The sequence below is a fragment of the Chelonia mydas genome, chromosome 1 (assembly GCF_015237465.2).
Source record: "Chelonia mydas isolate rCheMyd1 chromosome 1, rCheMyd1.pri.v2, whole genome shotgun sequence".
In the NCBI taxonomy this organism is placed as follows: domain Eukaryota; kingdom Metazoa; phylum Chordata; order Testudines; family Cheloniidae; genus Chelonia; species Chelonia mydas.
This window is the reverse complement of record NC_057849.1, coordinates 252,285,394-252,302,597: the sequence shown is the minus strand read 5'-3', so window position 1 is coordinate 252,302,597 and position 17,204 is coordinate 252,285,394. Positions and strand designations below refer to the sequence as shown.

At 41.6% G+C, this 17,204-nt stretch overlaps 1 protein-coding gene across 4 annotated transcripts in view; it reads left to right on the top strand.

Annotated features, from left to right (window-relative positions):
* Window positions 1-17,204, top strand: part of LARGE1 (LARGE xylosyl- and glucuronyltransferase 1) — a 375,539-nt gene that overhangs the window by 260,291 nt on the left and 98,044 nt on the right. For all 4 annotated transcript variants that reach the window (XM_043542469.1, XM_043542463.1, XM_043542466.1 and 1 more), the window contains one exon: window positions 14,427-14,531. In XM_043542469.1, coding sequence (XP_043398404.1) covers window positions 14,427-14,531 — 105 coding nt within the window. The remainder of the gene's footprint in view (window positions 1-14,426; window positions 14,532-17,204) is intronic.

The following is a 17,204-nucleotide window of genomic DNA, read 5'->3' as shown; positions in this document are numbered from 1 at the left end:
GCTGGGCATGCTCTATCTGGGACCACGGTATAAGAGGGAGCAGCTCAGCTCAGTCTGGGCTGGTAGCCGACGAGAACAGGCTCCTGTTTGGAGAGAGCCCGATCTCCCAGATGCTGATGCCAGCCAGGTTGGAATGCCGACAGGACCCCGGCCGAGGCCAATGGACATGAAACGTGCCAAGGAAACTCCCACGTGGGAAGAAGGAGTAGGAAGCAATGGGGGGAATGGGACAGTAGTGACGGGTGACTAAAATTGAGCAACAAAATATCAGTTTCCTAGGAACCTGGTGAAGGGTGGGCCCGGGTTTTCTTACCCTCTCTGACCCAGCGCAAGCACCACCGATGGTCAGGGAAGTGAATTGGGCTGTCGAAGGCCACAACATAGGCTGTGGCTTCTAGGCTTTACTGCCCTGAGATCTGGGACAGCCCTAATGACTCTGGCCATTGGGCCATACTGCCCCGGGAAGACAGGCGATTACATAGACTTCGGCCACTAGGCCTTACTGTCCTGAAGCCCAGGCCTACCTTAGAGACTTGGTCCATGGGGCCATACTGCCCTAAGGGGTATACCTACCTTGCAACAGGCCCCCAGGTCCTTAAATGGATAACTGCTCTTTACACCAGCACAAAAGTAGCTTTGCAAGTTAATGGAGTTAAATCTCCCCTTTTTGAATTACACAGAGGACTAGACAAGGATTTCCATTGTCCCCTTTACAATTTTGCACTGGCTATGGAGCCTTTTGCACAGAGGATAAGGAACAATGGATCCATCACAGGCATAAAACTCGCAGGAACACATCAGAAAATGACATTAGATGCAGTTGATGTAATATTATTTTTATCTAAACCAAATGTTTCCTTAAAATTATTTTTTAAAGAAATCCAGGACCTTGGAAAAGCATTTGGATTTAAAGTAAATTATGCCAAATCTGAAATGTTAGCTATAAATTTGCCAGACTCTGAAAAGTCACTTCCCCAGAAAACATTTGGGTACAAATGGGGGAAAAAATTCTACAAGATACCTGGGAATTCAAATCTCAAACAACCTAAAAGAGCTCTATGGTTTAAATGTCAATCCGTTACTTTGACAAATGAAAAAAATATCTGAAGTGCTGGGGGAAGTACGCAATTTCCTGATTGAGAAGAATAGCCACAGTCAAAATGAATATTCTGCCAAGCACATCTTCCTTGTTTCAAAATCTTTCTGTGATTATCCCAGATAAAACCCTCGCAGGAATACAGAGGGGGGTGTTTGAATTTATATAAAATAAGAAAAGACCAGGAGTGAGAGCTGACACTTTGAACAGAGGCATTAAATAGTTTGCACTAGCTGTTCCAAATGTTCTATGGTGCGCTCAAAGCAGTAGTGGATTGGGGGTGCTCTGACCTTACCAAATACTAGGTCTTTATTGAACAAGAAAATTGCAGGATTTCAAATATCAGTGGGCTACCATGCATTAATAAAAAATCACACCTGCCAGAAATTTACACACATCCTTTAGCAGAGGCTACTCTGTGGGTTTGGGATAGACTAAAGGAAAAATCAGTTCTTTTCCCTCTCTAATGACACCCATTGCAAATAATCTAGATCTTAACCCAAATTGCAAACCAGAGAGTTTCAAAATGAGCGATGGAATATGCACAGTTGGCCAGCTATTCAATAAAGAAACTTTTCTAACTTATCTAGAGATCAGAACTAACTTTAACTGGCACACTCTCCCTTGGTACCAGTACTTTCAAGTCAGGCATTATCTTTCTCAACTTTCTAGAAAACCTATTTTATAAGAAATATAACTTTAATAGAAGCGATTGCGCCTGGTCAATTAGGAAACAGAAAAAATTATAACTAATTGATATCAATCTTTACAGACAGCTTTCCTAACAAAAAAGTGTCCATGTATGACATGCTGGGAATAGGATGTGGCTAGACAAATTACCCCAGAAGAATGAGGTTTGAGCTGGAAAAGAGGATCAGCACAATAAAAGAACATTTCTTTCAGATATAGTTTCAATGGTATCTCACACCAGTCAGGTTAAAAAACAGAGAGACTGAATGGGGATAAATGTTGGAGAAATTGCGGTGAAAGAGAAGATGTTATGCATATCTGGTGGGTGTGTCCAGACATTAGAGTGTATTGGGATGCAGTCCACAAATCGTTGGATATTTATTATCAAATGATCCTTTGGTAACCCTTCAGGGGTTGAAATGGTCACACAAAAGGAAAGAATTAATCTCTCGTCTCCTAGTAGCTAGCTGCTCAGCTATTGTTAGCCTCTCATTGGGAAAACAAATAGCCCAACCATTGAGTAATGATTCAAAAAAATGGGAGGGTTTTGGTTATGGAAACATTCACACACCAATTACATACCCCGGAAGATAGACAGAGGACAGGTAAATATTCTAGACATGTGGTTACCTTTTATTCAGTATTTGGACAAAGTACATTAACCTGCAAAAAAAACAAAAACAAACCCAGCACACCAATCCAATTGTTTGGATATGAACATTTGATAGATGTACCAGGTCTGTTCAATATGTGTATATAGAGATTTCACTCAGTTTAATAAAATAATTGGAAATGACATAGGTATAATGATGCTCACTCTGTAATGTGGTAGTACCCTATTAAAAAAGACAGATCTGATTACTATATTCCTATATTATGTCTCTTTAAACAAAAGCTAACTGATGTAGTGATTGTTTTGTTTCTGATATTTACATGGCAAGGATCTGTAAATTTGTTAAAACTTCCTAAATAAATAGTTTAAAACAGTTGCTAGCTGATACCCCTAGTGCATAAATCATTCTTAGCAATAAAGATAGAGCCCCCTAACTTGTCCTGAAGCCTGAAGTTAACAGTATGAGTAGATTCTTCATATAAACAGAGCAATCATCAGTATAATAAGCATTAGACATATATTATTTTCATGCAGCAATTTATGTCCGTCGAAGAGAGGAATAATTCTACATTCTTGTCTTGTGACTATCTCTCAGGCTGATTAACACACCTAGCCAATGGGACTTTCCTTACACTACACAGATCTTGTTTATTTTTTTAACATAACTAAGTCCCAACAGGGAAAGAAATGTTGGTCCAGTTAGACTTCTAATGTCACTTGCACTAATTTGACAACCTTTTTTGTTATCAAGTGTATGACTGCAGCTCTTCTGTACCAAGCATGGGCCTGTTTTTCTCTGTTCGGAGAGCTGAGGACAATAGTCCTTTTCATTTTGCTTGTCACATTCTCTTTCTGCGTCTGTCCTTCTACTGTCTTCTGGGACAACTCCTGATGGAGCAAAAAGAATCTCTTGTGGATGTACCTGCGTTAAACCACACTTCTAAACATTTCTGTTGTATCTACTCTTGTTTGGGCGATTTGTAGGAAGCTTGACAGTTTTTACTTCAGAAGGAAAACATGCCTTTAATATCTTGCCCTTATTTTGATCGCAGCTTCCCTTTTCTTCCCCTTTCTGTGGCATATAAAATGAAAGGATGTGAAAAACCTCCACTATCAGTTACTGGGTAACTAATATGTTCTCTCTCTCTCTGTCCAGCTTAGTTCATTTCAGTGTTTTGTTAAATATAAATACTAGTTTACTGTTCTAAGCATCTGGAGTCATTTTACAAACATTGTTGAATTAAACTCAACAAATGCCCTTTATGAAGTAAGGATTGCTATCCCCATTTTACAAAAGGGGAAACTCAGACTCGGGACCAGACACTGATCTTTGTTTCACCAGTTGAATTCAATGGCGTTAACTCCAGGTTTACACCGGTGTTGCTGAAATCAGCATCTGGCCAGTTAAGGAAGGCCAGGTGCTGTGCCTAAAGTCACATAGTAAATCTGTGGCAGGACAGAAAACAGAACTCTGATGTCCTGATTCCCACTCCTCTGTGTTATAGGAAAGTGGAGAGAGGGAAAAAAACCTCCTCAGCCACCAATTCATCCAGCAAAGGGAGAGCTGGTCAATGCGACAGTTAGCAAAAGAGTGCTACTGGGGTTCTCTGAATGCTTCTTGGCTGCTGAGATCATCACACATGGATTGTAATATAGAGAGAGGCAGCGTGACCTAAAGAATAGAGCACTGGATTGGTACTCAGACCTGCGTCCTATTCCTGGCTCTGCCACTGGCCTGCTCACTGACCTTAGGCAAATCATGTCAACTCTGTGCCTCAGTTCCCCCATATTTTCCCCAGTTTTGGGCCCCCTGCTCCAGTTTTGGGCTCCCCCACTACAGAAAGCATGTGGACAAATTGGAGAGAGTCCAGCGGAGGGCAACGAAAATTATCAGGGGGCTAGGGCACATGACTTATGAGGAGAGGCTGAGGGAACTGGGCTTATTTAGTCTGCAGAAGAGAAGAGTCAGTGGGGATTTGATAGCAACCTGCAACTACCTGAAGGGAAGTTCCAAAGAGGAGGGAGCTTGGCTGTTCTCAGTGGTGGCAGATGACAGAACAAGGAGCAATGGTCTCAAGTTGCAGTGTGGGAGGTCTAGGTTAGATATTAGGAAAAACTATTTCACTAGGAGGGTGGTGAAGCACTGGAATGGGTTACCTAGGGAAGTGGTGGAATGTCCATCCTTAGAGGTTTTTAAGGCCCGGCTTGGCAAAGCCCTGGCTGGGATGATTTAGTTGGGGTTAGTCCTGCCTTGAGCAGGGAGTTGGACTAGATGACCTCCTGAGGTTTCTTCCAGCCGTAATCTTCTATGAGTCTATGATATGTAAAATGGGAATAAAGATACTGCCCTCCTCTCTAAAGAGCTTTGAAATCTATTTATAAAAAGTGCAGTATAAGTATTGGTTATACATGGAAACCCACTGCTCAGTTCTCCATTACCAAAATGTATGTTGCAGACAGGATCTGTGCTACCCACTTGGTGTAACTCAGAACTTTAGGCTCTGAATAATAAAATTGATAAAACTGTGAAAGACATAGTGACAGTGCATGAAAAATTACTTTAATTTCTTCAGCACATTCCTCCACGACAGTTTCATCATCTTTGGGGGTGGAGGAAATCTTTATTCAATAATCATGAATTCCTGCATGGCACAAATGAGGCTAATAATACTTTAGCTGCCTGTATCCCAGAATCAGGACCCAATGGGATTCACAAACCCCCTACTCAGCTGCCACCAAATCCTGTAGTTGCCTAAACTGGCTCAGGGACTAATTTTTTATAGTAAAAGTTCCCTAGGCACTTGTGTTTCTGCCTCTGTGCATGTGCACTGCAGCCCCATGCCAAGTATCCAGATACCTAAGCCCCAGAGAAATGTACAAACCAGAGGAAGATAGGCTTTCCACCTCACCTGTGGGGCTCAATCCGGTAAGCATGCTCAGAGTTTGCCTACTGGATTGGGTCCCATATGTGAACTTGTATGAAGCACTGGGAGGGTAGTGGGGAGGAAGGGCCACCTCCCTCATAACTTTTAGTCCAGTGGTTAGGGTACTCACCTGGGAGACACCAGGTTCAAGACCCCTGCCTCCGGTTGTGGGGGAGATGGGATTTGGAACTGGGAGCTACCACTTCTCAGGTGAGTGCCCTAACCACTGGGCTATTGGATAGTATGATGTGAGCCCCTTCTCTCCTGTTGAAGCTGTTCCACAGTGAATAAAAAATTTAGTCATTGGGTAGTGGGGATTGGATCTTGGTCTTCTACCTTGCAGGTGAGTGCTCTAACCACCAGGCTATAGAGGCATTCTTATGCTTGCCATCTCTCTGTCTCTCTCAGGCTCAATGGAGTGGAGCAGAGTTGGAGAAGCCAGGGCAGTCAAACATCTCACAAGGGTTACAAGTCTGAATGACAGGGAGATGGTAAAGCTGTGAGCAGTGATGGGGAAGGGGGGGAGGATTATGAAAGTTTGGGAGGGGCGGTAATGGAACTGTTGAAGCTCATATTGGTGCAAAAAATAACCCCACCTGACTGTAACATAGTAGATTCATTCAGTGCTGACTATGATTGCATAACTTAGTGGTGGCCAATTCAGAGAGGCCCAGGCATTGGGAAATATCTACTTCTTTCCCTTTTCACTACCTTTATCCTTTTATTCTCCATTCCTTTCTCCCAAATGTAGGGGGGATAACATCTCTGCAATATTTCCAGCTCCTACCAAGCTTGAACTCAAAGTCCAATTTCCTCCCTCACCCACCCTCTCAGCACAAACACAGACATTCATATTGCTATGGCAGGGGAGTCACCTGTGGTGCAAAGACTCATTCTGTACAGAGTTTTGTGGCCGGTGGGGGCGGTGTCTAAACCACAACAGTGGAAGTAGTTGGCAGAAGCAGCAGCATAGAGTTCTATTCTAGCAAGCGGTAATAATCTCTCTAGTACAGAAATCCTGATGTTGTAGTTTTAGAGCTGGGGAAGTACATTTTGATTACCATTCATTATGGAAATCTGTACCAAATGCAGGTGAGGACATTTTAGGTGACATCCCACTTCCCATAGGGCAGTAGGGTTCAGGTGGTGACATGCCACAAGTGTCTGATGACCATGTTTACTCTCACTTTTGGTGACTGGCCTGGTGCCATGGGAATCATAGAGGAGGCAGGGTACCTTGCTCTTGCGGCGACTGCAGTAAAGGAGGCGGAAGCAGTTAAAGCTGCTAGGACAAAAAAAGATTCAAACGTCCACTAGGGAAAATTTAGAAAATATTAATAAAACTTACTTTATTATTCCAGTACCACCTAGAGGCCTCACGTGAGCTATGGGGCCCATCGTACTGAGGCTGTATAAACATGCAGTAAGATACAGTCCCTGTTCCAAAGAGTTTGTAATCTAAATAGATGCGACAGACAGACTGGGAGATAGGAAGTATTATTAGCCCCAGTTTCACTGCTGGGGATCTGAGACATGGGGAGAATAAGTTACATGCCCGTGGTCACACAAGAAGGCTGTAGTAGAGCTAGGAATTTAGCCCAGCTTTCCTGAGTTCTAGTCTAGCATCTTAGCCATTAAAAATCCATGAAGTGAAAACAGAATTTAAGACGCTGAGTTGTCAGGCTCAGAAATGTCCATTTCCCATGGTTAGTTCTCTTTCTAACTACAACTGAGATTATGCATGGTGAGAAGAATCTTTCATTATGTGAGCTGTCAGAATGCTGCATTGTGAAAAATACAGTAGATGGGCAGCTGTCTTCTGAAGGAAGACTCTTCCCTCAGCCAGGCAGAATGCAACCTGGTTCAGGACGATCGAGCTCTAGTTCTGCCTGCTTGATAAATTTTCACTCTGGACATACTAGAATCACAGCCTTGTTTTCTGTTGTCTGGCTGTTAGTGATGATGTATGAATAAGTAAAGAAGACAGCTTAATTTTCATAAGCTAACTTGTGCCTGGAGTAACAAAGAGCGAGAGGAGTGCACTTAATCATAACTGCAGGGCCAGAGCAGAAAATAATGACAAAGCTTTTGCTGTTAGTCATGGTGTTTTATTATAATAACTCCTTAAGAAGGAGAGACCGACAGCACAGCATACTGAGCAATGCAAATGCGTCATGGTAGCCACTGTATTCTCATCCGAAACAATAGCTCTATTTGTTTGCCTTTTAAAAAGGACTCCATGCTTGATGGCACAGCAGATTAGTGCATTAGTCTTTCACCTCACAAGATCTGGGATCAAATGCCAACATGGTCAGAGGTAAAATGAATCTGGGGAAGTACCTGGTAGAGGTGTGTCCACTTCACAAATGCACACCGGCATTTGGCACTGCAGTCTCTGCTCTGGAGAAGACCAAGGCTGTGTTAATAGGGGCAACCGGCGATCTTGATTAAGAAACATTGGCAGAACTATGTGTATATGCAAAAAGAAAAGGAGTACTTGTGGCACCTCAGAGACTAACCAATTTATTTGAGCATAAGCTTTTGTGAGCTACAGCTCACTTCTGTATTTTCCACAGTATGCATCCGATGAAGATGTTCTTATACATACAAACCATGAAAAAAATGGGTGTTTACCACTACAAAAGGTTTTCTCTCCCCCCCACCTCACTCTCCTGCTGGTAATAGCTTATCTAAAGTGATCACTCTCCTTACAATGTGTACAAAAAGTGGGTTTGTGTGCGGGTGGGGAGAAAACCTGGATTTGTGCTGGAAATGGCCCAACTTGATTATCATACACATTGTAAGGAGAGTGATCACTTTAGATAAGCTATTACCAGCAGGAGAGTGGGGTGGGGGGGAGAGAAAACCTTTTGTAGTGGTAAACACCCATTTTTTCATGGTTTGTATGTATAAGAACATCTTCTGTATTTTCCACAGTACGCATCCGATGAAGTGAGCTCACAAAAGCTTATGCTCAAATAAATTGGTTAGTCTCTAAGGTGCCACAAGTCCTCCTTTTCTTTTTGCGAATACAGACTAACACGGCTGTTACTCTGAAACCTATGTGTATATGGTGGGGATCACTGGTAGGAGTGATGCAGATCAGGACTGAGATGTAGTCACAGAGCTGTGGGAGGAGTGAGTTTTTCACAGCATCTGCCCATGCTATGCATTGCTCTAGCCGTCACATTTATAAGTGCTAAATTCCGTTTTTAAAGTAACTAAATAAAACTGTGTTAAAGGCTAGTGAGAAGACAGATTAGATAGAGCTGGTCGTTTTTTTTTTTGTTTTTGTTTTTTTGATGCAACAGTTTTCTGTCAGAAAATGCAGTTTTGTTGAAATACACATTTTGTGGGAACATGTTGATTTTTTACGAAATTTTTGGTGGAAAATTTTCAAAATGATTCAAAATTGAAAGGAAGTATTTCATTTGGTTCCAACTTTTATCATTTTTTTTACTTTAACTTTATTTTAAATTTTAAAATTGTATATTTAATATTCTAAAGTTTCAACATTATTGAAACAAAATGGCTTAACAAACAAAATGAAACATTTCCATAGATTATTTTGATGTTTCCAGATCAAAATATTTAAGAATTTCTGGCTTGCAAAATATTTTAAAATTTTGACTTTTTTTGTCCCGATTTTGGATGAAAACAAATTTTTAAATGTCAGAATGTCCTGAGGGATGGAAGTTCTGTTTTCTAATTAGCTCTAACATTAGATCAGATCCTACAGAAAGGAATAATTTGGAACAGACAGTGGCAGTATCCATGTCTAGAGCAAATGGAAATGCACTAGTAAAGAATATAAGTGAGCACTCACAACTTACTTCAAACTTGGAAGAGAAGTCATTGCATCAGTTTAACAAAGACAGTATGTGCTAATTTCTGCTTTATGTCCTGTCAAACCCCCATGGGTGCTCCTGAGGATGGAATTTGGACCAGTGTTGTCAAGAAAAGGAAGTGACTGGGGGAGGAGTGGGAGTAAGGATACAAATAAAAGAATAGGAGTACTTGTGGCACCTTAGAGACTAACTCCTTTTCTTTTTGCGAATACAGACTAACACGGCTGTTACTCTGAAATAAAAGAATACAACCAAAGATTTTATTATTTTAAGTAGCAACTCAAACATATTAAATATTTAGGGATGCTCATCCCCAATTAGATGGAAAATCGGGTCAAAATTAATCTAGAGTGTATTTTAACCCAGGTAGTGAGAGATTTAGGCAGACTGAGAGTCCTTACCCTTAGCCTTTGGGGCAAAAATTAATATCAAATTAAATGTGTTTCCCTGAATACCGTATATCCTGAGTTGTTTCCCAGTTATTATTCCTCAGTTTTATCTTAGGAAAATTCAAGGAATTTTTAAAATATTTATCTGGGGAGTGGGTGGGAGGCCAAGACTGGCTTTGTGTAGATTGCAACTTCCAGCCACATCTGGGCTTCCATTTTCCCAACTGGCATCATTATCATACAGCTCTTATCTTTAGCCAGGCAGCCCTGTCTCTTCACAACATAATGGAGCAGATCCCTCCCTGGCTGCTGGTGGAATAAGAGTTGATCCATTCCCTCCGCTGGCAGGAAGACTGGTTTCAGCCTATTACTGTTTTGATTGTAAAATGTCCCCTCCAGTGTAGGCTACCAGACAAACAAGGGCCAGGTTTGCTAGAAATTATTAATTCTATCCCAGGTCACACATTGATGCTGTAGTTTGGGGTGGCCCATTTTTGAAAATTGATGAGAAATCATTAATGTGGAAAGAGGGGGTGAATAAGGGAGTAATTTAGGTCTCCCAGTTGATCTCAGAGAATCAGTTTCTGCTATTCCAAGCATTCCAATAACTATACAACCTACCTGGTCCAGCGGCATGGCATGACCTGCAGCTTAATCACCTCTTGGAGGGCATAGTTGGTCCGGATGGGCTGGGGAGCACCAAAGACTCCAGATTTGCTGTTTGGTAGGAGAGGGCTCTACAGCTAGCTGTAGCCTGTTATGACTTTCTGTCCCCAAAGACCCTCCCTAATGTAGATTGCCTGTGCCAAGCCTGGAACAAAGATGCATGTATGTCTCTGACCCCTAGCCAATGGGGAAATGCCTTGCAAAACATTTAACTTTCTACTATTGATCTACGAGTAAGGCTGATCCAGCAGAAAATTATATTTTGTTCACACTGGTCCCCACATAAGATAACACTGCATGAGCCTTTCCAAAACAGACTGCTCCTGGAGATGCTGGTCTCCTGGAGCCACACTGGCTCACATGTGTTGGGGCTGTCCCAGGATCATACAGTCCTTTTGGCTAGAAGTAGGCAGGAGGATTAATATGATAATGGATACCGCCTTAAAAATTACTTCCCAGAACTGTGTTTTGGGATATATCCTGTCATCTTGGACACACTCCAACCCACTGAGAACTTAGTTCTCTAAAGCAGTGCTTATAGCTAAATGACTCATATTGCTTAGGTGGAATAGCAGAACTGCCTCCAGGGATAGATGTTTGGCACAGCAACTTGGCTTATCTGGCAGCTAAAGAGCAGATAATGTTTAGGGGAAGAGGAACTTCAGACACAGGAAAAGATTTGGTTTAACTTTTTAGAAAATTTTAATTCCTAGCAGATGGAAATCAACATGTTGCTCTTCTTTTCCCTCTCTGGATCCCTTCCTGTTCATTTACTTCATTGTTCTTTTAGTCTTTTTTTCATGTTCTCCCCTTATTTTGAGTGGAAAATAAAATAAATAAATAAATAAATAAAAGGATACAACCACAGATTATTTTCTAAGCCTTCCCCTCTCTCTTTGTCTGGGGAAAAACTAGCTGAGGGATAAGAATATCTTTCAAAATGGAGAGTTGGGATCAGTAGGTGGGAGAGCAAATCCATTAACCAGCAACAAGGTTTGTGCATTACCTATTATAAATCAGTTTGAACACTGAACCCTGTGACTTGTGTTTGGTAATGTATAGGGATAAAATAATGAAAGCAGACTGATGTTCCATGGAGAGGAATTTAAATATCTGTTTATTTCAGATGGGATTCTAGCATTTCTTTTGATGTGAGAAGTACAATCCTGAGCAGCATCTGCTAACTGCTGAGATGTGAAATGCACTATTAGAATATGGGCAGGGTCACTCAGTTCTTATCACCTGTGACATTCAGTTCCAGTTGGACTGTCCCTGAATTTTCTTCTCTGGTTTTCTCATCCTTTACTAATAGTTTTCTCTTTTGATTTACTCTACTCTGTCTCTAATGGAGTGGTGTTTATAAGGAACAGTTAGCCTTCCAGCCCTGAATCAACAGGTGTTAGCCATGTAGTCCTCCAGATGGATATTTTTTTCTTTTGAAAGGAGACAGTGCTTGTCTTTTCACTCAACCTCTAAACCATACACATCTGCTTTTTGACCTCCTCCTCTGACTTGCCATGCCCTCCTCACAGAACTATTATTATTAACTTTCAGTAGCATCCTTGATGTACTGCCTTTGAAGAAGAAATGGTCCTTGCCAGAAATTGCTCACATTCTAAAAAGATGAACAAACAGGAATGGAAAAAGAAAGGCCACACAAGTTGTCATAAATATAAAGGGAAGGGTAACCACCTTTCTGTATACAGTGCTACAAAATCCCTCCTGGCCAGAGGCAAAGTCTTTTTACCTGTAAAGGGTTAAGAAGCTCAGTTAACCTGGCTGGCACCTGACCCAAAATGACCAATGAGGGGACAAGATACTTTCAAATCTGGAGGGGGGGAAAAAGGCTTGTGTCTGTCTGTGGGATACCTTTGCCGGGAACAGATCAAGGATGCAAGCCCTCCAACTCCTGTAAAGTTAGTAAGAAATCTAGCTAGAAAATGTGTTAGGTTTTCTTTGTTTTGGCTTGTGAAATTCGCTGTGCTGGAGGAAATGTTTTTTTGCAACTTAAGGTTTTGCCTAGAGGGATTCTCTATGTTTTGAATCTGACTGCCTGTAAGATTATCTTCCATTCTGATCTTACAGAGTTGTTCTCTTATCTTTTTTTTGTTCTTCTAATAAAGTTGTGTTTAAGAATCTAATTGGGTTTTTTGGGTCTTAAAAATCCAAGGCTGGTTTTTGCTCATCTTGCTTATTCTCAAGCCTCCCCAGGAAAGGGGGTGTAAGGGCTTGGGGGGATATTTTGGGGAAATAGGAACTCCAAGTGGTCCTTTCCCTGTTCTTTGTCTAAATCACTTGGTGGTGGCAGCATATTGTTCAAGGAAAAAGGTGAAATTTGTGCCTTGGGAAAGTTTAACCTAAGCTGGTAAAAATAAGCTTAGGGGGTCTTTCATGCGGGTTCCCTCATCTGTACCCTAGAGTTTCAGAGTGGGGAGGGAACCCTGACACAAGTAGATTGGTCAAGGTGATGACAAACCATGTCATGATTAATACAATGTTCCCATAATATACATTTTTGTTTTGTTATATAATATAATAATATTATTATTATTATTTATTTTATTATTCCAAGCTACCCCTTATAAGATGGTCTGGAACAAAACTCACATGCACTACTCTAGATATCAGTGTTTTATAGATTATGAGGCCAAAAGGGACCATTGTGATCACCTAATCTGAACGGGCTTCATCCCATGTGCTTATGAATTTTAATGAATCACACTGCTCACCATTTCTTCCCTCAAAACAGTGTCTTCATCTGGCTCTAACACCTTTTGGTGATGCTGATTTGGTCCCATACTAGCTATGTCATGTTTGACCAATCTCTGGGTACTAGTGTATTGTAACTGGAAACATGACAGTTTTGCTAGGGTAGTTGGGACTTGAGGTTTGAAACCATGTTCTCACCTTTCAGAGCATGGTGTTTATATAGTATCTAGAAAAGGTGGTAATACAGTTTCCAGTCTCAGTCATTCAGCTGTTGTCCACCACAATCTCCCTGAGGGGGCCTATACACTGAGGGTATGTCTGCATTGCAGCTGGGAGGTGTGATTCCCAGTGTGGGCAGCAGACTCATGCTAGCTTGAGCTATTCCATTGAAAATAGCAGTCTGGACATTGTGGTACAGGTGGCAGCTCAAGCTAGCCACCTGAGCCCAGACCCAAGGGGTCAGGCAGGCTAGGAGTCAGGTGGCTAGCCCAAGCCACCACCTGTGCCCCAGTATGCACGCTGCTCTTTATTAGCTGAGCTAGTACTGTGAGTTGCATCTCCCAGCTGTAGTGCAGACATACCCTGAAACATTGTCACCCTTTTCTTTTCCTGGTTACAAATTAAATTTCCCCCTCCTTCCAAAAGAACTGTTACAGTCACTTTTCTTACTCCCATTTTATACAGCATTTCTCAGGGCACATTAATTGATCCACATACACCCTGCTGGTGTGCACTAAAAGTTCCCTAGTGAAGTCCACTTTCACACAGTACTGTTTCAAATGGTACTATGTTAAAGTGCACTAGAGTACTTTAAGTGCGCACCAGCAGGGTCTATGCAGACCAGTGAATTCTCGGCACATTAGTGCGCTTTAGTGTGCATTACCCCGGAGTGTGCATTACCCCATCGTGGAGACAAGCCCTCAGTTAAATCTGTGCAACTTTCTCTTTTAGCTAAAGCCTTCAAAACCATCATTTGCTAGAGCAAAAGGAATTTCCTCTGTTGCTCTGCCAGAGAAAATGCTGAAATTAAAGGGGAAAAAATGGCAAGAGGAAATAATTTTCTATATCAGACCCATTTTCCAATTAAATTATCATCAAAGTATAAACAGACCATCATATTAGAGTATCCTGGTACTAATCCTGTCTTTCTCATAGGAAGGATTCTCCAGCATGGTATGCCAAAATCAGGCAGCATTCAGATTCGCCTGGTTGATATATAATTTTGTCAGTGTGACAAAGATTCCCATAGTGTTTAGTTACTCAGACTAGCCAGGAGAGAAAGGAGATAAATGAGCCATGATGAGCTTGCACTACTAGGATGTTCCTGTTTTTAGTTAGGTGATTACCCATCTTCATAACATGTGAAAGAAGGGAGCATCAGAACTGCTGGGCTCTGTTCCCACTGCTTGCCCTACTCCAGGTTTTGTATTTGATTCCCATAAACTAATTGTCTTTTGTTTAATGATCTGTTTGCATGTTGCTTGTTTTCAGGCCAGCAGGTTCTTGGCTTAGTGGAGAACCAGAGTGACTGGTATCTGGGCAACCTTTGGAAGAATCATCGTCCCTGGCCAGCTCTTGGGAGGGGTTACAACACAGGTAGGCCCTAAGATGTTTCTGTGAGTTATTGCTATTATTTATTTTGCATTACTACAGCTCTTAGGAGCCCTAGTCATGAACCATTATTCCATTGTGCTAGGTGCTGTACAAACAAAGGTCAAAAAGATGGTCCCTGTATCCCAGAGCTTCCAATCTAAGTATAAGACAAGAGACAACAGATGGATAAAGACAAATCAATGAGGGGTTGGGGTTAGCGTAGACTTTGTCTTGAACGTAGAGGGTGTCAGATACAGCCATTCACCCTTTCCTTCCCATTATGCTGCAAGAATTTGCATCAGAAACTGATGCTTTATGGTTCATTTCGTAGCTGCAATTATGGTGTTGCCCTATATGTTACACTGAGGAACATGTTTCAGAGTAGCAGCTGTGTTAATCTGTATCCGCAAAAAGAAAAGTGAGCTGTAGCTCACGAAAGCTAATGCTCAAATGAATTTGTTAGTCTCTAAGGTGCCACAAGTCCTCCTGTTCTTTTTACTGAGGAACATGTTAATGTTACAACTGCAGGTGCCTGTGCAGTTCCTGGGGAGGTTATAGTGACCTATTTTGGGAGGGGCAGAGCTCTTGAATGGGATGACACCCCATCATTCCATCGCCACTACACACAGCACTCTTGACAATGTGCCCCAGATGCATGTCTGGGCCCAGCATGAGGAAAGGAATTGGAGCAAAGGCTCATTTCCAGTCACTGGAGGTAAATGGCACCACAAAATTTCAGAGTGAGAAAAATGTAATTCCTCCAGAACAGCAATAGGCCCATAATTGTCCTAGTAAAACGCAAACCTCTGATCGTCAATTTCTGCTTGCTCTGAGGGGAGAAAATGCACTATATCAGAGTTTATTATAACAGGAGAGACAAGTTTTCCCACTGATTTGTGTTTGAAATGTGAGAAAACATACCAGGTGTATAAAGAACGCACACATGCATCTAAATCACTTCTATTTCAGATTTTATATGCTAGGGTGGTGAATTATGTTCCTTCTGCATTTGTAATAAAAGGCCGGAACAGCTGGTGAAGGCTCCATTTAAAAAAAGATGTGTCCATTTAAATAACTCTACATCAAACAATTCTTCATTGTAACTGGGCTTTGCTTCACAAAAATACATTGGGCTGTATTAAATTGATTCCCCTTTTAAAAAAAGGGTTCCATAGGTTTGCACTGCGCTGAAGCAGTTCAGTCATTCATATCCTACGCTGCTGTGTACAATCAACCGGAAATCATGACGGTATTGGGGAACTTCAGCCTCCACAAAGCATCTCGCTTATGTCTGTATTTATTCTAATGAGAATGTGCACCTAACCTATACAAGATTGAACAGACTTCTGGATAAGGCTTCATCTATACGGTGAGCTAGGGATGTGATTTCCAGTTCCTTACACATCAATATCGAGCTACTGCAAGTGTAAGTAGCAGCTTAGCCCTGATAGTACGGCCCGCAGCAGTAGCACGCTTAGCCATGCCAAGTGCAAACCTGCCTGAACCCTGTAGGTCTGTAGTCGGCACGGCTTAGCTGGGCCGCCGCCCATACTGCCCTGCCTACACTCCTATTTATACTCGTTAGTTCAGATGAGCTCGCGTGAGTATGTGTACGTGAGCTGAGATTCACACTCTTACCTCACAGTGTAGGCATAGCCTAAGGATGTAAGATTTTTCGTGGATGTCACTAAATTGTTGGAAGGGAGTTCGTGGTTCTGAATTCCCCAAAGTTGAGGAGCAAACAGTAGGACTAACACCCATCCTAAACTACCTGACAGAATGCCGATTTTCACAGGTGTGTCCCACGGCTTACCATTACCTTGCAGAATGTAAAAAAAAAAAAAAAAAAAATTGCCTTTTCAATGCCACATCGCCATGCAACACTTTTTGTTCCTCTGAAAGGTGGCTACCATTCATATAACCATCCTCTCTCTCCTCATTTTTGTATGTATTTTCCATTTGAGCTTTGAGGCACAAGTGGACGTAGAAGGCCTTGATCATCACTGAGTTACTTCAGTTTGACATTGTCTGGACTCCATTTCACCAGGATAAAACTAGAGTAGCACAGCAATGATCCACACCCAGGATCTTAAAATTGATTTGATCAGCTCCTGTTACTTGGAGAGCTGTGTAACTTTATTCTATCTCGGCACAAGGCGCCGATCCAAACAGATTGTAAAAGTACCAAAGAAACTTTAGTACATTACTAAATTCTGTCTTGGTTGAAGCTAAAATAATTGAATGTGTATAGTACTTTGCATGCGTTACATAGGGTAATTCTTGACAGAACTATATACATACATTGTTACACGTCCGTGCATAATCTTTCCCATAGATTTTAGTCTGCTCAGAGACCCATTTTTCAGTCATTCCTGACAGATCCATTAAAACTCAGCCCTTTACAGCTCATGAGAGTTTAAAAAAAAGAAGAGAGAAAACCAAAAGGTGGAGAGTGAAAGGAAGATTACATAGGAGATTACAATAAATGGAAAGACCTTTTTCAAGCACATGCAACAAGAAGTCATTAAGTGAGACATTGCAATCTTGGAGATAGCGAAGATGGATTATTGACAGAATTAGCATAAATGGCTGTAAAAAATGTAAAAATTAAATCCATTGTTTGCCTCAATATTCCTAGAAGAGACCAGAGGCATAAATCTCCGCAGAGGAAGAAGA